The 21,193-nt window shown below is 37.8% G+C and overlaps 5 protein-coding genes across 6 annotated transcripts; 2 read left to right on the top strand and 3 right to left on the bottom strand.

The window, feature by feature from the left end:
- Window positions 1-182: 182 nt before the first annotated feature.
- Window positions 183-3,748, bottom strand: LOC132202484 (uncharacterized). The gene is made up of 3 exons (XM_059629435.1): window positions 3,570-3,748; window positions 600-751; window positions 183-547 (listed from the first exon to the last, which is right to left on the bottom strand). The coding sequence occupies exons 2-3, from the start codon at window positions 741-743 to the stop codon at window positions 464-466; spliced, it is 228 nt and encodes a 75-aa protein (XP_059485418.1). The 5' UTR covers window positions 744-751; window positions 3,570-3,748; the 3' UTR covers window positions 183-463.
- Window positions 3,749-5,096: 1,348 nt separating this feature from the next.
- Window positions 5,097-8,478, top strand: LOC132202329 (eukaryotic translation initiation factor 2-alpha kinase 1-like). Its single transcript, XM_059629174.1, has 12 exons — window positions 5,097-5,289; window positions 5,392-5,508; window positions 5,785-5,906; window positions 5,968-6,124; window positions 6,292-6,474; window positions 6,536-6,757; window positions 6,821-7,010; window positions 7,062-7,265; window positions 7,335-7,493; window positions 7,549-7,692; window positions 7,747-8,223; window positions 8,288-8,478. Exons 2-12 carry the CDS (start codon window positions 5,405-5,407, stop codon window positions 8,318-8,320), a joined length of 1,995 nt encoding a protein of 664 aa, XP_059485157.1. The 5' UTR covers window positions 5,097-5,289; window positions 5,392-5,404; the 3' UTR covers window positions 8,321-8,478.
- A 533-nt stretch (window positions 8,479-9,011) lies between these two features.
- On the bottom strand, window positions 9,012-13,532 carry LOC132202631 (PAX3- and PAX7-binding protein 1). Its single transcript, XM_059629648.1, has 15 exons — window positions 13,335-13,532; window positions 13,030-13,183; window positions 12,648-12,971; window positions 12,490-12,589; window positions 12,263-12,435; window positions 11,755-11,843; window positions 11,443-11,645; window positions 11,055-11,244; window positions 10,628-10,751; window positions 10,316-10,537; window positions 10,062-10,261; window positions 9,849-10,005; window positions 9,404-9,798; window positions 9,225-9,346; window positions 9,012-9,171 (listed from the first exon to the last, which is right to left on the bottom strand). The coding sequence occupies exons 1-15, from the start codon at window positions 13,377-13,379 to the stop codon at window positions 9,087-9,089; spliced, it is 2,583 nt and encodes an 860-aa protein (XP_059485631.1). The 5' UTR covers window positions 13,380-13,532; the 3' UTR covers window positions 9,012-9,086.
- An 84-nt stretch (window positions 13,533-13,616) lies between these two features.
- LOC132202441 (PAN2-PAN3 deadenylation complex catalytic subunit PAN2) lies at window positions 13,617-19,050 on the top strand. The gene is made up of 19 exons (XM_059629362.1): window positions 13,617-13,857; window positions 13,917-14,107; window positions 14,181-14,350; window positions 14,409-14,529; window positions 14,583-14,779; window positions 14,970-15,177; window positions 15,243-15,523; window positions 15,579-15,675; window positions 15,825-16,061; window positions 16,125-16,367; window positions 16,420-16,618; window positions 16,671-16,853; window positions 16,915-17,084; window positions 17,144-17,324; window positions 17,428-17,761; window positions 17,816-18,036; window positions 18,096-18,447; window positions 18,507-18,616; window positions 18,672-19,050. Exons 1-19 carry the CDS (start codon window positions 13,800-13,802, stop codon window positions 18,839-18,841), a joined length of 3,723 nt encoding a protein of 1,240 aa, XP_059485345.1. The 5' UTR covers window positions 13,617-13,799; the 3' UTR covers window positions 18,842-19,050.
- A 6-nt stretch (window positions 19,051-19,056) lies between these two features.
- LOC132202442 (small ribosomal subunit protein eS7) lies at window positions 19,057-20,666 on the bottom strand. Of its 2 annotated transcripts, none has more exons than XM_059629364.1 (4): window positions 20,557-20,666; window positions 19,749-20,101; window positions 19,405-19,555; window positions 19,057-19,168 (listed from the first exon to the last, which is right to left on the bottom strand). In XM_059629364.1, exons 2-4 carry the CDS (start codon window positions 20,099-20,101, stop codon window positions 19,091-19,093), a joined length of 582 nt encoding a protein of 193 aa, XP_059485347.1. In that variant the 5' UTR covers window positions 20,557-20,666; the 3' UTR covers window positions 19,057-19,090. The 2 variants fall into 2 exon arrangements, with proteins under 2 accessions (XP_059485347.1, XP_059485346.1); XM_059629363.1 differs by having other exon boundaries at window positions 20,489-20,566.
- Between the last annotated feature and the right edge of the window lie 527 nt (window positions 20,667-21,193).

Genomic DNA, 21,193 nt, shown 5'->3' with positions numbered 1-21,193 from the left:
GCATTACATAAGCCGCTATGTGATAAGGCTTTATATCTCATTTGAATATAGCACTCTTTTGCTTTAAAAAATTGTTTCCAAATCAATTCATTTTATCATAATTATAAGTCTTAGTTATTTGTACAGTGAGTGCTTCGAAAGTACTAATTTGAATTGTTTCTGGACTCTAAAACTTGGGTAACTTGTGCCGTAAGTATTATTTATTGCAGAAATTTCTCCTTTTTTAAGAAAGACACTTAATTTTCCAGTGAAAAGGTCATAATATACTAGAATTTTAATGTGAAAAAATAATTATTCTTAATTCCATCGCCATGATATAAGGCACACATATTGACAGTCATTTGACATTTCTCAGAGCAGAGTGCATTGAGAAAAGGCACTTAGTTCACACTTCTTAATCAAGTTCTTTCATTTTTGATTATATATGGTTTAAATTTTAAATTTGATCAAAGGTCTCATTGGTTTAGAAAGGTGACTTCATCGCCATCATCGATTCAGCGCAGTACACCGGAAGTTGCACCCCTTTCATTAATATGTCGGTGATGCCCTGGAAAAAGGTTGTATTTTCTTAAATCCACAATAAATTCTTCTTCACTCACCTTGATGGCAGGGATGCAGACGGCGAGCGGCGCCAGAAGGACGTACCAGCCGGCGCAGAAGAAGCCGACCCAGAAGCCGATGAAGATCAGCACCAGCAGCCACAACACGAACCAAACTGGGTTTCCTCCACGGCCTGCTCCCATCTCGACTGCTGCAAATTTTTATAAAATTTGTATTTGAAAAACGCCGGAAACAGAGACTCTCTTTATAATTTTCTCACCAACTCGCTAGTTAAAGAACTAACAAAAATCTACGTCAGCAAAGAAGGAGAACGCAAAACCTGACTCGAATACTGACAATGAATTTATAGTCACTTTGCCGTCCAAGTCGGTTTTTATATTTTAAAAAAGCAGCACTGTTGCGATAAAAAGTTAAGGAGGAAAAAGCAAATTGTGAAATTGTACGTGTGGCAAATTATGTCAAGAGCTTTTAGCCTTATGTATGAGTGCAATTGCAATTTGTTAAAAAAAATTGAAGAAAGCTCCAAAAAAATGCCTTTAAACGTGTAGAAATGACACGTTTATTGACTATTTTAATTTTCTCGTTGTACCTCAAATCTCAAATCTTTTTGAAATACAGAATCTTTTTCTTTATAAAAATTTTGTTATAGTTTATATTTAATTTTTTAATTTAATTAAAAAAAATAGTTCTAATTTAATCTACTTGAAAAGGTGTAAGCGGCTTTTTTAAATTGTGTATTTTTCTTCAGATCAATTAAAGCATACAAAATACTCGTAAAAAAAGTTTTCAAGACTTCAAAAAATTGAAGATAATTTATAAAAACGGTTTAACTTTCTTAGAGAGTTTTGTTAAAATTATCAATCAATTAAAAATATTTAGTTCTTATAAACGATCATGAATAAAAAAAAATGAAGATCTTCATTTTTTTTTCAAGTTGAATAAAAATTGTGGGTGGCGTTTTTATATTTTTATTTATAGCAGTTCATATTTTTCAAAGACCCGCGGCTTTCTTTCTGAGGTTTCTCTTGCGTTTATCGTGGAGAGAAGGAGAAACGGAGACCGATTTGCATAACAAATATAATGAAAATGAGCAGCACTACTTCTTGCAGTGCGACAAAAATGAATGAGAATTTGTGCCGAAAAAGGGCGCTCGCGACCAAAATAATGCAGCTTTCAAGAAGGGCGTGCTGTGCATCGAAATAACACACGCACGTGTGCAATGGTAAAAGCCGCTTGTGCATAATAAAAAAAGGAAAGAACGAAAGGCTGAAGTGGCTCATCCCGATAAAGTTTTATTTTTCTCCTCTCGCTCTGGGAGACGACGCAGCATCCGCCGACGCCGCTGGTGAGAAATAAATTCTTGCCCTTGTCAAGATGAAGAGAGGAAACTCTCAAAGGGGAGAGAAGAGAATTTTTAGACATTCGAATATATAACGAGTTGCCTTCATTTGGTTTAGTCTGGGGAGCGCCGCCGCTCGATGAAAATAGAAAAGGCAAACTCGACGCTTATTTGGTAGTTTTTAGTTCTCACAAACAGCCTATATCAAAAATTCTATCTAAGGAAGAAAAGTAAAGTCAGAATTTATTTAAACGAAACATTTCTTAAAAAAAAATTACCAATAGTTGCTATTTATTTGTAGTTATAGAGAATAAATAACCCAAATATACAAAATATTTGTCCAAATCGTTTGAAAACTGTTATATTCTCATTGGGAAAAAATCAATTTTTGGACACGAAAATGTTGAATTAACAAGGATTTTGCAAAAAAAATCTAAGATAAAAAAACGGTCAAAAATTACATCAAAGATTATTAAATGTCAAATACTGGAGTTGATTTTGATGAAAAATTAAAAGAGGAAACTGAACATTTATCACTTATCACGGCATAAAATATAATTATTGAATTACGTGTCACTTATCAAAAGCTCAATAAATGAATAAACACACACGTAAAGCTAAGGTCGCTCCTCGTGATCTCACATTCTTGGAATGCATCCTTATTCTCGTGACAGTCGCGACGCCAGAACGCGATCCCACCGCGGCCTATACAATATCGAGGCGCTTTTTTTCATTTGATGTTTGTGACGCCGGCTTATTTGGAAAACTAAAGTGCACAATATTTGTACAAAATGTGATGTTTTATGACCATGGTCTGCGCGTCCCCAAATCCGAATTCGTTGTGGCATTATGTGTACGTGTGATAAGAGGAAACGTGCTATCAAAGTTCTGAGAGGAAGTAACAAAAAGTGACGCTTTCCTAATAACGTGGAACGAAAGAAGAGTTAGTTTTTCAGCGGATTTAAAAAAAAAAAATTAATAAACTTTGGAAAAAAGTTTGATAAAGAATCATTAATTAATTGTGCTATTTAATAATACTTTTATCCCAAAATAATTTGTTAAATATTAAAAACTCAATTTACAAATCGCAGTCCATATGAAGCTGTCGATTGACTCAGTTGATGAATGAATTTTTATAATTTTTATTATTTTTACAATTATTATTGTCAGTGGTCCTGCTTTTGACGATGAGCCCTGGAGTTCAAGTTAAGCCTGGATAATTATGTAGCTTTAATTTCCTGATTTCAATGAAGTTAAGATAGTTTTTGGGCCATTTAATAATTAATTTTTTACCTGAGAGTAAAAATATTGGTACATATTAAAAGTAAAACCACAAAATTAACCTCTCGAAAGTTCTATGATTTTTGTTTACAAATTATAATTTATTTAACAAGGGTTTCTCAATTTTTTCAAAAAGTTAAAAAAAAAATATGAAAATTCTAAAAGTCCGCCTCAGCATCGGCATAGAAAAGAAAGGCATAACGTATACGGTCGCGTTAGTTAATAGCGTGTGGGTTGAGGTAATAGCTATTTTTGAGAAATTTTCTCATCCACTCCCACAAATGCGAAGCCAACAGTTCCAGCGACCGACTCTCCGCAAGAAAAATACTCATACAGATATTTTGAATAAAAGTACGTTTTTTGCGCAAAATTTATAATATATACTGACCTTAATTGAGGAGAAGAGAAGAGGGTTCTTTAATTGTTTCGATCACAAGAGAAATCGGGGCAGGTGAGGAGGAGACGTTTGTAGTTGGTCAATGAATGAGAAACTTATTATGTGGAGCTCACTCTCGAGCCGACGCAACGAAACGCTTTGACCTTTCTGGCGGAGCTGCCTTCCCCTGACTGAAGTGAAGTGAACGAACCATCGTAAAGCAGCGCCGAGCAGAGAGAAAAATAATCACGAGAAACAACGCCAGCGCCTTTTGAATAACTCTTTCTCATTCATTGAATATTTTGTTCTATCAAATAGGCGCGGCCACTTTCCGTTTTGTGTTAATTAAAATAGGAATTTTAACGAGCAATCTTCTTTTAACGTATTTTTTTTAATTCGATGATTTGTTTTAATTTTTTAATTTTATTGTATTATTTATTCTCAATTCATGTGTAACATGTAACATTAATTTTTTTTTACAAAAATACCTTTTATTATCTTTTATCAAAAACTGAAAATATGTAAATAACTTCTCATGTATGTACTACTGCGATAATAATATTATTGCCTCAATGAAAGAAATTGGTACAATTTTTTTTTTTAATTAGATTGTGTCTTATTCGGCCTTTGCTCTTTTTTAGTTCGTATTTTTTCAAGGAAGATAGTTCCAATCCAATAAATAATTCTGTGGTTTTTTGATAGTGCGGAGAAGAGTTGCTGTTCTTTGTTTGGATAAAATTAATCCAACACAATTCCTCATGCTCATTTATTCCATTTTTAACAATTATTTCAAGTTTGAAGGTAAAAAAATGATCTTAACGTAAATATAATCAAATTATGATAATTTCTTTTCTTTTTTTTATTGCTTTATACATAAAAATGTAATTTTAATTGAAATTCATTTTCAAATATTTATTTTTGAAAAGAAATATAATTCATCAGAAGTCAATGCATTTTCTATAAAATAAAATTTGTTTGAAAATTTTAGTGCCTTTTTTTTATTATTAAATTTTGTTACTCATTTTGACAATTTGGAATTAGGAAACCTAAAATGCTTAATTGTTTATTGCAGTTTTTCCAGAGTTCTTCAATATTGTCTTAAACTGAAAGTTCCAAAAAGTCTTAAAAGTCTTTTTTTTTTCATTCCATGTCCTTGAGTATCTTTGAGTGCCAATTTTAACCCTGATTATGCATCAAAAAATATCTTTTGTTTTCTTTACTTTGAAAATGCTATTCGAATGAGTTAATCAAGTTTTTTTTTTTAATAGTGACATGACATTATTAATTTGCTGCAAATCTGTCAGAATGGGATCAGATATGTACTATACAAATCAAAGGAAATTAATAAAAACTCAAATGCCAGAGCATCGGAGTAGTGGGTCGGAGTAAATTATTCGACAAAAATACACTAATTTATGACAAAAACACATATTATTGTGTGCGCATCCATAATAATAAAGAACGCAATTTTCTCCTCGCGCCAAAAAGATACTGGCGCACGCGCGTTCTCCTCAAATCTGCAATAAAAACAAAACATTCCCCACTCCTGCTCCTTGCCACGGAAGTCTGAAAACACATGTTCTTGTTTGATTAAAATTTACTAATTTGATGTTTTGCCGATTTCCGACCTGAATTTCCGATAAACTCTGATTTTGTTCATTCAGTGTACCCGATTTGAGTGTTAGCGGTGCCTTTTTCAGGTCTGTTTTGTGCAAACTCTTTAAGCACATAGGTGAGAAAACGAACAAAAATAATTACATCATAATCATCCTTTGATATTTTGCTATGTTTTTAAATAAGGATAAAGCGTTGATTAGTTTATTTAAAATTTCAGTTTTTTATTTGGCATGGACAGCGATGAAGATCCCCCGGGCGAAATTCTCAAAACAATCCTCACGTTTGACTCCGAATGGGATAACTTTGACACCGAATCGTTGCCTTTGGAGCCAGGGTAAAGAATTTAAAATGTTTATCAATATAAAAATGCATTTAAATTTTATTCAAGTTAACTTTTTTCTATTGGCTTTTAATTTTGAATATGTAGTAGAGAATAATTTTATTATATAAATTGGATTATGTATCCAATTTGAACTATGTACATAACATAACAAAATGAAAAGATTACTTTATTTTATTTATTTGTATAGCCTCTTAAATTTTCTTCAACAAATTTTAAATTGTCTGTTACACAAAAATAGGAAGAGAAGCTAAGTAAATTTATTTTCAGAGATTCCGAGGACTCTTTGCTGGACCACATGAATGTGTCCAGCTTGCTGATTTCTTGCCTCATCCAGCTGCTCTGCTCGTCCCTCGAGAAGAACGCCAACAAAGCTCAAAGATTATATGACAGTACGATTTTTTTTTTCAAAATTGCAAATGAAATATTTATTATAAATTTTCATCTTTACAGTTATTCTGAATGAGCTCCAGAGACTGCAGCTGGTTCATGGCGCTGTTTCGTCTGAGAAATTCAGGGGTTTGCAAAATCACTACAAAGACGACCTGGTCAAACTGGTCACCACAGCTCACAACATTGTCAACCAACAAACTGCGGCTCTAGTCCCAAAGTGAGACGAATATAAATTCCTTGAAAAAATTAAGCTGAATTTTATCAAATTTACTTAAACTTCACTAAAATTAATTTAATGCTCTGAAATTGATTCCAATTTTTGGGGAAATGGTTTTTAGACAATAAATAATATACTTTAGTAATTTTTTTCAACCCAATCTGCAGGTCAAGCTCACACAGTGGAGAAGACGTCACTGATATTGGCCAAACGTCGTGTTTGCCAAGATCTCGGTACCACAACGAATTTGAAATTTTGGGCTACATCAACAAAGGTGGGTTCGGAGAAGTCTTCAAGGTGAGGAACAAGCTGGACAACCAACAATACGCCATTAAGAAGATTTTAATTAAGTAGGTGTACTGATTTTGTTGTTGATGCTTTAAATTGTATCAAAGTGTTTTTTTTTTTCAGATCTCGAGAAATGCTCCACAAAGACATTCAGAAAGAGGTCACCGTCCTTGCCAGCCTTCACCACCCGAACATCGTCAAGTACCACGGTGCATGGATGGAGCCTGTGGTTCCTGAACTGAAAACTAAAGTCATAATTACCGAGCATTTTGAATCATTCAAAGAAAATCATTATGAGATGAGTCTCCAGAATAATTTAAACTTGCCCATCAATATTAAAAATCGGTAATAATTCATTTATTATGGAGGGACTTGAAAAATTCAAATAATATTTTGCTCAATTTTTAGAGAAGCGAGCAGTGGATCTAGTTTTATCCAATTCCGATCAGACTCGCAGTTACCAGATACCCCATCCACATTGGAAGGGAACAACGAACTTGTGCCTGTGTCGACTGCGGAGAACCACAATAATTCAGTTGATAGAAGTAGTTCAAGCAGCGGCGACTCAAAAAAGGCTCTTCTCCCAGTCAATGAAATTGTAAGTGCCAAATGGACATTCAGTCAAAAAAATGCAGCATTTTATTTTCAGCCTATGGAGAGGTCAATTTTGTACATTCAAATGGAGCTGTGTGGTGAGACGCTGCGTCAGTGGATGGACCACCGACAGGACCACATTCACTCAGGATCTCTGCTCGGCTCTCTGCTTTTGAGGGAGAGCATTAGTATTTTCTGGCAGCTCACAGCAGCCCTTGAATACCTCCATCGCAATAATATCATTCACCATGACATCAAGGTAGAATTTTTTTTACATACAATTAATTTTCATTTCAATTTATATCAATTTTCAATCTTAAAATCATAGCCAGGAAACATTTTTGTGACTGGAGATTCTGGAATTAAACTCGGTGATTTTGGACTCGCATGCCAATACGAGACAAGCAAAGACATTCCTCACCGTGCCATTGGCACATACACGTATGCAGCTCCTGAGCAACTAGACGGAGGTCTTTGCAATTTTAAGGTGAAAAAAATTACTTTATTGAAAAAAAATTTTAAATAATAACAATTTTCATCAGAGTGATATCTACAGTTCTGGAGTAATACTTTTGGAACTTTTAATGCCGCCTTTCAAAACGTCTTCAGAAAGAGCTGAAGTGTTGACGAGCTTGAGAAATAAGGGCGCAATCCCAGAAATAATAAGTAAAAAACTACCCCAATGGGTAAGCATTTGTGTTTCTAGCATAAAAGATTATTAATTTTTAAAATGCTTACAGGAAAAGATCATCAAAATTGTAACAAGACGGAATCCTAAAAAGAGGCCAATTGCTAGCAATTTAAAAACAGCGGTTATGAAACTTATCAGCGAGGCGTCCATAGATGAGAGATCTAATTCACCAAAGCGCCTCGGGGAAATTTGCCATGAAAAACTGCCTAAAGAGTTGTGTGACATGGACATGAGAGTTGAAGAGGTGCCAAATATGCAGACCTTTATATCATCTCGGAGTTGCTCAAAACAGACAAGTTCCACGACCACGATCGAGCGAAACTTTAAAACGCTAAGGATATGCGGAAACAGGGAATCAAAGAGTGAGGAACTGCACAGCACCACTATGGTGGGAAAAATTAACTCTTCAGGTGATCTCCAAGCTGAGGACACATTAGATGAATATTCAAGACTGATGAGAGAAAATGAGTCCTTAAAAAGCACAATTTTTTTTCTCGAGCAAGAAATTAAATATCTCAAAGCTCAGGTGAAAATATGCATTTTCATTTGAATTGCCTATAAAAATTTAAATTTTGTTGCTATTTTTTCAGATTCACCTCCAAGGTGTGCAACTAAAACTGTGACGACTAAATTATCCTCATTGATGAAAATTACATAGCGAGAAACGAATAACGCAAAATGTTTCATTTTGTAGTATTATTCTGTTTAAAAAAAAATCATTTTTATTCGACAACAATAAATTTGCAAGCCTTTTGCTTTAAATTATTTAAAATTTATTGCAGTTGCATATTTTTTCTTATGCCCAAGAAGGGAATGTTACTTCATTCTTCTTTCTAGCTATCCAATATAAAAATCTTATATTATAAATTATTTTCTATCCTCTGCTCTAAATTGGTCAGGTAGGGTGTTGAGATCTCAAAGTTTTGGGTACCTGAAGAGGTGCCTTTGTCATGAGGATGTAAATAGCAGTTTGATGGCTCCATTACAATATTAAAACGGTATAGCTGGTGCTGCAGAATGTTGTTTGATTTGGAAACACTTCAACTCAACTTGACTTTTTGTTTGGCCCTTTGTAGGCAGCAGACCACCAATTTTTCAGACAAACTTAAGGTTGCTTTTTCTTTCCACACCGTAATTGCTGACACCAATTTTTCCTCTAAATTTTTTCAGACAGAGGAGGGTATCTGTTGGCACCTAAGTCAAATGATTAATTGTAATGAATTTATTTCACTTGCATTTCAATTATTTGAAATAGATTTTGCTTTGCAAAGTTTTTTTGGGAAATTTAGAGGAAAAAAAGAAAATTGTATTTTAATGGTTCCAATCCAATTGTCGTGATTTATTTAAAAATTATCTGGAGCAGATCCGTGGACTAAAAAAGTTGTGAATTCACAGATAAATCTTTCCCAACTCGTCCGCTTTTGTCTTTGCGCCAAGTGACTTAAGTATTACCAATGCTTCCATCATGGCATCCCTAAAATATTAAATTTTATTTCAATTATAATTATAAATAAAGTTTGATCATACCTTCCGCCAGGAGTTGTGACATCTATGGCTTTGATGATATTTGTTACTTGAGTGGAGAACATCTGCAGTTGGACAAACTGGGGCTCTCGAATCAACCAAGATCTTGGCATTGTGGCCAGTAACTGCAACAACAGTGTGTTTGTTATAACAGAAAAGCTTTTTAAAATTTAAAAGCTCACATGTCGACTTTTTTCTAAGGCATCCATTGGGTCACACGTCCTGAGGGCTGCCAAAAGATACCGTCCCAAGAGGGCACCCATGCAGATTTCCTGCAAGGTGGTGTCACCAATAATCCCTCTCCAAGCAATAACATTCTTCAGCAACTTAAACGCAGCCCAGAATTGCCGTTGGAAAAACTGGCCAATGGCGGACGCAGTTTTTGACGGGTAGATCGGGATAAAGACATCATTATCAATTGCTTCTTTCATCTTGCTGACGACAACTGGCAAGACTGTTTTAGAAACTCGGCCTCTGGTGGCCAGTTTTGGATAGTCGGAGAGAATCTTCCTCAGGGTCATGGCCAGTCGTTGTGTTTGAGAAGACGAGCAAGGGTCCCAAACATCCATCATTATTTCTAAAATTCGATTAATTACAAACAATTTAAACCTATGAGCATCAAATTACTTGCTAAACGAGGCAACACTGCAATTTCGATCACCAAAGGTACCAAGTGGAAGTCTGGGTCACTTTTGAGGCTTTCTAGTTTCTCAGCAGAAGATTCAACGCTGTACATAACTAGTGTCTGGAACCAGTCTGTGCTCTCAAAGTCAACCGAATTCTCCTGTGGGCAGCAAAACTTAGCTTTAAGAAATAGAGAAAGAAATTAAAGTACTTTACCTGCAGAGGATTCCATGAAATCAGAGTTAGCCGAACCAAAGGAGCAAATATTTTGGGTAAACTCAAATTCACATAAGCTTCTTTATAAGAGTCGATTTCAAACTCTTTCCATTCTCTAAAATGCCTCAAAATAAGATGCATTTCATGGAATTCTTCCTCAACATCTTCAAACAAAAGCTTCGCTTCATCAGCAATTTGCTCTGCAAATTTATATTGAGTTAAGAAGGATTTTTCAAACTTAATTTTCCACCCACCAATTTCCTTATTGTATGCCGATAATTCAAGTTCCGACTGCTCATCATCAGAGGAAAGTCCTTCGTAGTGGCGAACCAGATTTATGGAATTCACAGTGTCAGTGGCAGGCAGAGTTGATTCTCTAGCTCTTCGCCTTCTGGATCGACGCCCTTCACGTTCGGCAGCTCTCCTCACTCGGTTTTCATCGTGCTCGATTATTGGCGCTGGCATTCCCACCGATCCTGGAAACGATTTAAGAATTAAGAATAAAAAAAATTCTAGAAAATTACTTTTTCCATTGAAATTATTTAAAATTATCAAAAATGACTTACTTGTTTTTGCAGCAGCATCTGTAGCCTGATCCATGACGTCTTGTCTTCTTCGCTGCACAAGGAAGTTACTCTTCTTTTTTAACACATTGATAAACCTTTGCTCAAGCTGGTCCAATTCGGGCACCTGAAATGCGTCAACTTGTTGAAGAAACCGTTTGAGACATTTTGGATGGATTTTCAAATTGAGATTGACAACAAAAAAGGCTGAAAGAAAGATTAGTTAATACAGTAGCAACGACTACGAAAGAAGCAGTGGCCCCTGTGCGATGGCATGGACACCTGCCATTTTTTGCATAAAGTGCGCTCCACAATATTGCATGAGTCAACCGAGTCAATATTGTGCATTTCAAAGAACAAGGTGTCCCGCACCGCGCATTTCGTGGACCCCCCGGAGTAGGAAAATGATTTGTGTTAAAATGAGACCCACCTTCTCGTCAAAGCATTCTACCAAGTCTGTGACATACCCACGCAAATTTTGGTAGAACTGATAGCGATTTGAGCGCTCGGGCCCGTTGGAAACAATTTTTTCCGAGTTCTTCTCCATGTCCTCCATCTCCAGCAGCAGGTTGCCACGCTCCACACTGTGCCGGCGCTGCGTTTCTTTCAGCGTACACAACCTGAAATTTCCACGGGGAAGGAACGATAGTTTAATAAAATGAAATCAAAAGCAAATGCCTGTCGTGAACTAGTCTAAATTTTTGAAGTTATTATTTTGGCAATATGAGGATTCAAGGGGTTAGGAAATAAGACCAAACGGTCACTTTTGAGGAATTTACGCTGCAGCCTGGACCAAAAACTCAAGCCCTTTATCAGACCTGTCGCGGAGGAGACGACACAATTCTTCAGGAGTGTGTGCTTCGGCTTTGGAGAGCATTTGAGACAAAACTTGTTCGGTTGCAGGTCCGTCCGTCAGGGACAGGGTGGGGGTGGGTTGGATGGCTAGTGGATGGAGCTGCACAAACGGGGGGTGCTGTATCAAGCCTTGCTGTTGCATCACTTCTTGCTGAGCTGCAGCAAGCTGGAAACAATCGTAAAAATGTTCCAAATTTATAATTTCCTCATTAAAATTAGGAAAATTAAAAAATGATGACCAAAATTAATTCTAATTAAGTAATCATTCAAAATACCTGTGCTCCTGAAACGGCTTTTCTAATTTGCTGCGCTTCCCAGTTTTCTACCTCATCATCGTCAAGATCGCTATGCTGATCACTAGGCTCTGAAAAAGTATTATAACTTTAATTTATGATATGTGCAAAGAAAATTTGAGAGATATTGGGGGAGATTCAATAGACTTAGTAGCATCCTGGAATAAAACTGCGAGAAAAATTTGTCTCGCACTGTTGGCGCTGTCCTAACAATAAGTTAATATTTTTTTATCGCGCCTTCAAATTTTTTTTGTCCAATATTCATTTGGGATAACTTTTTCTTAACGGGAGTAGCATTTAACCCGGGCACGATGGCTACGCTCGGGTCTAAAAAAAGGGCTTACACCCTGGCATAAATTTTGCATAAAATATTATATATCTAAGCCGAGACCGATGTGGACCATAAGCCCTATGATGATAAAGTTACAAAATTTCCTAGACCGGTCTCGAACACGGTTTGATGGTCTCTCGTCCGACAAAGGTCAAATACCTTGCTCTTGAGCTGCAAAAAATGCCTCTCTTCTGCGCTCCTGATCTCTTGCTGTGGTATCAACTGTGAAATCGATTCTTTTGTTTTCCCCTCTGGCAACTTCACCATGTTCATCGTCACTTATGTCATGGTCTTCTTCTTCATCTCTCACTAAACGGGAACCAGCCCCTTCACTAAATCAGACAAATTATGCCCATTTGAAGAAATACTGAAATAATGGAACTTACGTTTTACTCTCATCAATTGGAATGAAATCACCCAGTTCTCTGGCCTTTTGCCTCGACTTTCTGGCAGCATGAATCATTGCTGCGTCTGGAATGCAGCCGCCTAAAATATTAAATTAAGTTTTATGCAAAGATTATGGATAATCCTCAAATACTCATACTATCAAGGACATGTTGGAGTTTCTTTGGCCGAGAGAATTTTGGATGGTCTTTGTCATCATCATCCTCGCTGTCAGATCTCTCAACAGCAAATTCTGCCTCCCGCCCACTTAAGATCAGTGGCTTCTCTTTCTTCAGTGGGATCTGCTTGATGACAGGAACTTCCTCATCTTCAGGGGTATTTGGTTCTTGTTTCACTTTAGCCAAACTTGTTCCATTACTTGAAACTTTGTCCTTTTCCTTTTTCCGCTTCCTTTCCTTGTCCAGCTGCCGCATAAGTTTTCTACTTTGAGAGGATTTGCGAACTTGAAAAACTTCCCCATCGTCTGTATTTGTAAAAAGCACTTTAGAATGTACAGGAAATATTTAACTTCAAAGTATCACCGTCAAGCAGATCCTCTTCAAAGCTCAGGAGAGTATTTTTTGCCTTTGATTTTTCGTCATTCTCGCTCTCCTTCTTTTTCTTTTTCTCTTTCTTTATCGTCGTCACTTCGACAGCGTCAATTTCCATGGGCTCTTCAGGTTCCAACAACTCGTCCTAAATAATAAAATTACTACATATATACATATTCAGTTGAAATTCATAACACATAAAAAACGACTTATATTATTATTATATGTATGTAGTTTTATGTAAAACATTAAATTTAATAATAATTTATGTGCAAGCATTGCAAACAGAAACTTACATCTTGTCTCTGGCGCAGATTCTTCTTTTGGGGCTTTCTAAACATCTTGTGAAAAACTTTGAGAATGCAATAGAGTTTATAGAGATCTCAAATTGAGCGGAAAATTTTCTAAATAAGTCCTGCAAATTCAGTGCAAAATAATGAACTGTAACTGTGCTAATAAACTTTCGAGTCGATCATCGCGTTGAAGCGGACATCTTTGTTTTTTTCCGAAAAATTAGAAAAAAATGAAAGTCGATGGACTCTATGCGGCCGGTTCGCCACGCCCCCTTCAGCCAAGAAGTGTCTTGTTGACATTTTCGCATTTCGCCATCACTTACTCTTCACAAGATTTTTAAACCGTTTTATATTTAATTTTGTTTTCATGTTTGTTCCATTCTTGAAAACTTATGAATTTTCTTGTTAAACAACTTATGCCTTATGTACCTTAAAAATTTTGCCTGCGAATTATTCATGTATTGAAAAATGGACTTCACAGCACCACCTTTTGAATCTTCGGTGTCAGGTCAATCAGGCATGCTTGGTATGTATTATTACATTCATAGATTTTGAAATATTTTTGCAAACCCGCTAAAATTACAGTTTACGATGACGGGACTGCCGAATTCGCAGAGGGAGAGTACCCGATACCCAGTGAAAATTATGAAGAGACCTACACAGACGCTGAATTTCAAGAAACGCAAACATTTCTGGCAGACGGAGGCGATCGCTTTGGTGTTTCTGCAATCACATTTGACCTCCAGGAAGAGCTTCTTTGGATGGGCAATCAAGGGGTAAATTCAAATTAAAATATTCACATGAGATAAAAAAAAAATCTGAAAAAAATGTTAAAAATGTGATAAACAGGGTCATGTGACATCTTACTATGGACCTGGCATGCAGAAGTACACCTCTTTTCAAGTACACGCAGACCAAGATGTTCGACAAATCTCCACATTTGATGAAGGGATTCTGGCCCTTACCAAGAGTACCCTTAGGTGTCAAGTTCGAAGAGGGGTTCCTGTTTTCACTCACAGGCTTGTTGATACACAGAGGAGATAGTATAAATTATAACTTCCTCTCTTATTTTTATAGTTCTGAAAACATGCTGGAAATGCAGTGCATGCTCCCAATGGCACCTGCCACCATTGTTATGGGAGGTCACCAGGACAAGCTGATTCTCTTTGATGTGGCGCAAGCTGTGGAGACTGGAGTTGTACGTTTCAATGCAAACAACAGTTTGATTTCAGTTAATTTTTAATCATTTAGGTCCGTGTTGGTGACAATGGGTGCGCCATAATCAGGAGACATGGACGCTACTTGTGCACTGGGGATCCTTTAGGAGTGGTGGAGCTCCGAGACCCCAATTCGTTGCAGCTCGAGCATACACTGGAGGCGCACACCGGGAGTCTCTCGGACTTTGATGTGCACGAGAACCTTTTGGTCACATGTGGATTCTCTCAAAGGTAATCTCTTCACCAATGATTAAAATTTCTAAGTGTATAAACGTACAGAATTAAAAAAAATTCTCAATTTATTGAAAAGAACAATGGCACTCAGCAAAGTAATTGTAAAGTTTGATCTTGAAATTTTTGAAAATAGAATATTTTAAAATTTTTATGAAAAGTTAAATTGATTATATGGCATCTTTTATAGACCTGGAGGCATGTCAGTGGATCGTCTTCTGATGGTGTATGATCTGCGAATGATGCGAGCCATATCACCGATGCAAGTGCTGGTCGATCCTCTTCTGCTAAGATTCCTTCCATCATTTTCGTCCAGACTTGCGGTGGTTTCTGCTGTTGGACAGTTCCAGCTGCTTGACACAGTTGCCCTCGATGAACCAGACATCTGTCTTTATCATGTTAGTTCTGTTTAAGATCATCACAATTCTTTTAAGACTATGCTTGTTATTTGTACTTTTTGCAGACCAATTCTGCAGGAGCAATGTGCTTGACATTCGACGTCTCTTCAAACTGCCAGTGCATGGCGTTTGGTGACAGCGACGGTTCCATTCACCTGTTCACGTCACACACAGAGGCTCTTTTTAATGCCTACTCTCGGGATGTGACCTTTGCTGACCCCGTGGAAACATTGCCTCCTCTCAGCATCAGCGATAACATCACTCCATTCTCGACCATCCCGATGCCCTACTGCCAAAGTCGTCTGGCCTCTGACTGGCCCGAGGAACTGCTTAGGAAAGCATACAGGTTTTTATAATCTAAATCATACCATTCCTTTGTTTGATCAAAATATTATTTTTAGGCCTACACCAGTCATTGACCCTGCCACCCTGAAGAATTTAAAGATGGTGGGTAACATAGGTTACGCTCCAAATCCAGGCGGGCTGCGGAGAAATCAGGTGTGTTTCTTTTACATCGGTGTGTGCTGTTTCTGTTAAACGTTCATTTTCAGTCTTTGGTTGAGAAAATTTTACTTAAGGTCTACATTAAATTTATTATTCCTTCAAAATACCCATGTTTTAACCTGAGAAATGTGTGATTTTTAAAGGTAGCCTACAAACTTGAAAAGAGCAGTGCCAGGGGTATGAAGAAAATCTACGGATCGGACTCGTCTCGAAGCAAAGACGACAGCTCTTTTGTGGCCATTCCGAAAAAGTACCGCAAAATCGAAGTGAAGTACTCTAAAATGGGTATGGACGACTTTGACTTTGATTACTACAACAAAACAGGATTTGCTGGGCTGGAGGCTACTCTGCCAAACTCCTACTGCAATGCCATGTTACAGGTTGAAATTCATAAACAATTTAATGGCAATATTTAATTTTTTTTTTTGTAAAATCTGCTTCAGGTCCTGTACTACATCGACAAAGTAAGGGCTGCTCTTGAATCTCACCTGTGTCAACGAGAGTTTTGTCTTGCATGTGAACTGGGTTTCCTTTACTACATGGTAGACCACTCGCAAGGATTTCCCTGTCAAGCCAGCAATTTCCTTCGAGCATTCCGAACCATCCCAGAGGCGTCAGCTCTTGGCCTCATTCTATCGGACGAGAATAATTCCAAGAAAAATGCAAACTTAACCCGTTTGATTCAGGTGATTTGCCTCCTCATTTAAAAAAAATCAAATAAAAAGAAATTTATTTCAGAACTGGAACCGATTCATCTTGCATCAAATTCATTTTGAAATTCTGGATGCCAAAAAATGCGAGAGCTATTTGGAGTTGGCCAAAGCTGAATCTCAGGGTCCTGTGACTGCCCCTTTTGTATACCAAGAGAAAGACTTTCCCAGCATCATGGGATCTGGAATCCGCAACAGCAGAAATTACAAAGAAGAGACTGTAGAGGGTTAGATCGCTTGTTTATTAGAAATTCTTGTTAATCAAGGTAATTTTAACAGCTGTTGAATTGCCTCAAGAGTGTGAGGAAAGCATTGAAGGAGCAACAATTGAGGAGACTGAGCTTTCAAGCATTTTCAGCACTCGGCAGACCAACATCCACAAGTGTCTCAAGTGCCAAAAAGAAGTTTCAAAAGAATCAACACAATTTTTGTGGAACCTCACATATCCCGACGCAAGTCAAGGTTTTTGAAAAAAATAGCTCATTGTCAAACAAACCAAATTAAATCATTGATGTGAAAACAGGAAAAGTCCCAGTTAGTTTTTGTGACGTGCTCACCAAGAGTCTCAGCCCTGAGCAGGTGACTCCAGCTTGGTGCGAAGGTTGCAGCAAATACCAGCCTACAAAGCAGTCTAGGAGAATCTCCCAACTGCCTCCAATACTGGCTTTGAACTGCGGAATGGACAATCCTGGGGTGATTATAAAAATTTCTTCAATTCAAGGATACAAAGATAAAATGTCTGAAATTTGCAGGACAAAGAGTTTTGGCAGACTCAAATGGACCTGCTGGTTCAAAAGGCTCAAGAAACGGCCCAATCGAATAAAGACGAAACTTCCGCCAGCAGTGCTCCGCCGCCATCAAGCAAACCTTGTAGATATGGGGACAAGTGTATGCGCCCAGGCTGCCGATTCAAGCACGCAGGGAGACCAGGAGGTGCGGCACATAGTGCTATCATAAATTTAAATATTTTTCTTCTATCATGATGAGGGAAAATTCAAAATATTCCATTTTTTTTAAACACTTTTTTCATTCTTAGAAGCGGCCTCCTCTAGCAACAGCCAGTTGTATTACACAAACGCCTGGCTCCCTCTCCACATAAAGGCTGATCTTGGTGAAAATGGGCAGCTGTTCATAAGGAAGAAAACAGATTTTGCACCTGGAGATTCTTCAGCCTCAGAGCCCGACGCTCCCCTACCATTCGAAAGCAGTCAACACGTCGAATATGACTTACAGTCTGTGGTTTGCTACATTCACGACCCAATCAACCCTGACAAGAAAAATCTGGTTGCTTTGGTAAATGTCGGACCCAGGTATCACGAGCGGTCACTTGGCTCTCCAGTCAGCCAGTGGTACATCTTCAACGACTTCAGGTTTCTGCAGCTGAAAACAATTTGATGAATTCTAATTATTTCCATTTCAATTAGCATCACTCCTGTGCAAGCGCAGGAAGTGGTTTGGTTCAGTTTGGACTGGAAAGTCCCGTGCGTTCTTTACTGGATTAGTAAAGAGTTGAAAAGTCAACCAGAGCCCCTCATTCAGAACCCAATCACCATCGACGTGTTCAGCGAGGACAATAATTTGGCTCGGAACGGCAGGAAAATGATAACCTTTACGCCCTTATCAGCAGAGGAAATGCCCTCTGAAGGTAAAAAAAAAAAAAAAACAAATATCAGAAATTATAACTTATCTTCTAATTTTTAATAGGTGAGCTTGTGGCCATGGACGCCGAGTTTGTCACCCTGAACCAGGAGGAGTCCGAGTTGAGGAGCGACGGCAAGACGAACACCATCAAGCCATCTCACATGTCGGTGGCTCGAATCACCTGCATCCGAGGGCAAGGAACCCAGACTGGGGAGCCCTTCATCGACGACTACATATCCACTTCAGAACAGGTCGTCGACTACCTAACCAAGTTTTCTGGAATAAAGCCTGGTGATCTAGACGCCAACTTCAGCTCGAAGCATTTGACCACTCTGAAGTCAACCTATCAGAAACTCAGGTTCCTGGTTGACATTGGGGTCAAGTTTGTCGGTCATGGATTAAAAAATGACTTCAGGTTAATTGATAATTAATTGCACCAATTATAGAAATTATTTGCTCAACTTAAAATTTTAGAGTAATTAATTTGGTGGTTCCGTCTGAGCAAGTGATAGACACAGTCCACTTATTCCATCTACCACACCACAGGATGGTGTCTCTCAAGTTCTTAGCCTGGCATTTCTTAGGTATTAATCATTTAGAATTCAAATTCCTGATTATTTTATATCTTTTCAATCGCAGGCACAAAAATCCAGTCTGTCACGCATGACTCAATTGAAGACGCAAAAACAGCACTACAACTTTATCACCACTACCTCAAGTTAGAGGCAAGTGGTGGATTGACTGCTGCCCTGAAGGACATTTACCAGGCAGGCAAGAGAATGCAATGGAAGGTTCCAGGAATTGAATGAGCTCGAATTGTGATCTTCTAGAAATGTATCTTGTACTGTTAAAAATTGTTCTCGTTCCAACTTATTTTTCGTGTTTACTTCCAGTGGTGTATGTTGTATTTACAATCATGTATTTTCTACTTGTTTGTTTTAATTGAAACTAATTTTATATCTCATTTTAAAGTTTCTTGCTGCCTTTTTACAATGAATAAAAAAACAAAATTAAGCACTAAAAATGAGTTTTATAATGAAGTTTATTTCAACCAAATTTTACAGATAGGGTTCAGGGAATTCAAAGCTGACTTCCCTGCCAGTCAACTTCTTGTATACCCCGGAAAAGGTGTCAACCTGTCGACAGATTACGAACAAAATTATTTAAAAGATTTAATTAGAACATTGAAAATTGGGGACTTTAAAAAATGTGTTGGTCGTAAGTACGCACAAACATAGCTAGACTGCAATGCCTGGGGATGTCGACCGTCAATTTAGCACTGCCGTGGAATTGTGTGAGCATAAAGAAAACCCCCACAATACTTGAGCGTGCATTGGGAGATTGAATTTCTGAAGAAGAATAAAAGACGCACCTTGTGTTCAATGTTGGTCTGTTGGGTTTTATCTAAGTGAACCTTAACCAACTGTGATCCATCCAGTCTCACTCGGATCCTCTTGCCAACAATTTCAGCGGGGAACACAAGATCCTCCAGGATGGCGTCATAAACAGCAGTCAAAGTACGGCTGAAAATAAAATTAAAATTAGTTTCTATTTCCACAAAAGGTTGTCGAAAAAAATTGCAATAATTGAAAAAACCAATCTGCACAAAATAATTATATTTGATGGAAAATTCATTTTAAAATTAATAAAAACTGTCACTTGATGGGTTTCATCTTAAATGATAGTTGCTAAGATTTTTCTTTTCTTATAATGTACCTGCGAGGCCGCTTTTGCTTGTTCTTCGCCCTCGTCTTACGGGTGGGCTTGGGCAGAATTTTCCTCTCCGCAACAAACACCACATGATTTCCAGAGAACTTCTTCTCCAACTCTCGAACGAGGCGGGTCTGGATTTTCTGGAATTGCTTGAGCTGCGGCACCGGCACGTAGATGATGATACTCTTCTTGCCGTTCAGTTCAATCTCCTTAGCTTTTGTAACATGAAGCTCCTTCAGCTGAGCCTTCAGGTCAGAGTTCATCTCCAGCTCCAGAAGAGCCTGCGAGATCTGAGTCTCGAAAGCATCGGGCTCGGTGCCGCCTGTTTTCAATATTTTAGCGCCGGAAGTCAACATCTAGAATTATCAATAGCAAATATAAGTCACATTTTTCCATGGAGTAATAAAAGGATTTTTGGTTAGCAATCATGACTGTCAACAGTGCGCCGAGTTTGTTTACAACCAAATTACGTGAAAACCGCACACAAAAATGGGTAAAAATTGATTAAAAATATGCAATTTTCAACAGCAAAACGCACTAAATCTGGATTTGAGTTAAAAGTTCTATTAAATTAGGAAATATTTGAGAAAAGTCGCGTTGTAAATCCCACGTAGCACTCATGCCTTGTTTCGGCCCTCGATTCAGATCGCGGTTTATCTCCCAATCGGCAACACCATCCGTCGGCCAATCGGCCCCAATCGACGAAGAAAATACTACAGATTTGCCGACGAAGGTTCGTTTACCAATTTTTTGTATAATGTCAGTGCAAATTTCGAAAAATTAGAGGAAATGGGATGCGAAATTGACATACCTTGCTCCCCGCGTGTAAAAGGCTTTTTGATGAAAAACAGAGAGCGACATCTATGACGCGGGGGCGAAACCACAAGTACCGATTTGTAGCTATAGGGGCGCTGTTTCTCATTTGCATTTGCAGGTATTATGCAGATTGCAGAAAAATGCAGAGTGCAGAGGCAGAGCAGATTGCAGAGGCAGAGAATGCAATGCACTTTGGCCACTTTGCAGCACTATGGAGGAAGCTATGGAGATTGGAGATACCAGAGATGAGGAAAAGTCGTCTTTTATCTCTGGGAAAGGAGGCTGTGCGGGGAAAAATATTCTTATCACGACTTCCACGAGTTTGGCCATAGTTTGGCCACCTTCCGACGGCCGATGGATATTTTCCGACCTTCACGAAAGGCGGCCGAGAAAGCTCACCCTTGCCGCCTTGCCCTGTGAATGGCCGGTGGCTTAAAGAATGACGGGAATTGATGTGGCAGTTGCCGGCATGACCGCCAGAGATTTATTAAAGATAAATCAAAATTTATTAATATTTAATTTATTTAAAATTAATTTAACTTTTAATATTATTAAAATGCTGATTTTTTAATTTAATTTTTTAATAACTTTACTGATTTATTTTAGTTATTTTACATAAAGAGTGGCAGACG

Source organism: Neocloeon triangulifer, unplaced genomic scaffold (assembly GCF_031216515.1).
Source record: "Neocloeon triangulifer isolate White Clay Creek 2 clone unplaced genomic scaffold, ASM3121651v1 ptg000015l, whole genome shotgun sequence".
NCBI lineage: Eukaryota > Metazoa > Arthropoda > Insecta > Ephemeroptera > Baetidae > Neocloeon > Neocloeon triangulifer.
Note: the sequence above shows the minus strand (reverse complement) of the source record. Positions and strands in the feature narration are given on the sequence as shown.

What these genes read in the sequence shown, in the direction of transcription:
- LOC132202484 (XM_059629435.1), bottom strand. Translation starts at nt 743, where the DNA reads ATGGGAGCAGGCCGTGGAGGAAACCCAGTTTGGTTCGTGTTGTGGCTG. An exon ending in TCTGCATCCCTGCCATCAAG is followed by an intron (nt 548 to 599) that starts GTGAGTGAAGAA and finishes ACCTTTTTCCAG; the next exon opens with GGCATCACCGACATATTAAT.
- LOC132202329 (XM_059629174.1), top strand. Translation starts at nt 5,405, where the DNA reads ATGGACAGCGATGAAGATCCCCCGGGCGAAATTCTCAAAACAATCCTC. An exon ending in ACTGCGGCTCTAGTCCCAAA is followed by an intron (nt 6,125 to 6,291) that starts GTGAGACGAATA and finishes CCCAATCTGCAG; the next exon opens with GTCAAGCTCACACAGTGGAG. An exon ending in TTAAATATCTCAAAGCTCAG is followed by an intron (nt 8,224 to 8,287) that starts GTGAAAATATGC and finishes CTATTTTTTCAG; the next exon opens with ATTCACCTCCAAGGTGTGCA.
- LOC132202631 (XM_059629648.1), bottom strand. Translation starts at nt 13,379, where the DNA reads ATGTTTAGAAAGCCCCAAAAGAAGAATCTGCGCCAGAGACAAGAT. An exon ending in AGATGCTGCTGCAAAAACAA is followed by an intron (nt 10,538 to 10,627) that starts GTAAGTCATTTT and finishes AATCGTTTCCAG; the next exon opens with GATCGGTGGGAATGCCAGCG. An exon ending in GTCACAACTCCTGGCGGAAG is followed by an intron (nt 9,172 to 9,224) that starts GTATGATCAAAC and finishes TTAATATTTTAG; the next exon opens with GGATGCCATGATGGAAGCAT.
- LOC132202441 (XM_059629362.1), top strand. Translation starts at nt 13,800, where the DNA reads ATGGACTTCACAGCACCACCTTTTGAATCTTCGGTGTCAGGTCAATCA. An exon ending in CAGACATCTGTCTTTATCAT is followed by an intron (nt 15,178 to 15,242) that starts GTTAGTTCTGTT and finishes TACTTTTTGCAG; the next exon opens with ACCAATTCTGCAGGAGCAAT. An exon ending in CTGCTTAGGAAAGCATACAG is followed by an intron (nt 15,524 to 15,578) that starts GTTTTTATAATC and finishes TATTATTTTTAG; the next exon opens with GCCTACACCAGTCATTGACC.
- LOC132202442 (XM_059629363.1), bottom strand. Translation starts at nt 20,554, where the DNA reads ATGTCAATTTCGCATCCCATTTCCTCTAATTTTTCGAAATTTGCACTG. An exon ending in TGACATTATACAAAAAATTG is followed by an intron (nt 20,102 to 20,488) that starts GTAAACGAACCT and finishes TGATAATTCTAG; the next exon opens with ATGTTGACTTCCGGCGCTAA. An exon ending in AAGCAAAAGCGGCCTCGCAG is followed by an intron (nt 19,556 to 19,748) that starts GTACATTATAAG and finishes TTTTATTTTCAG; the next exon opens with CCGTACTTTGACTGCTGTTT.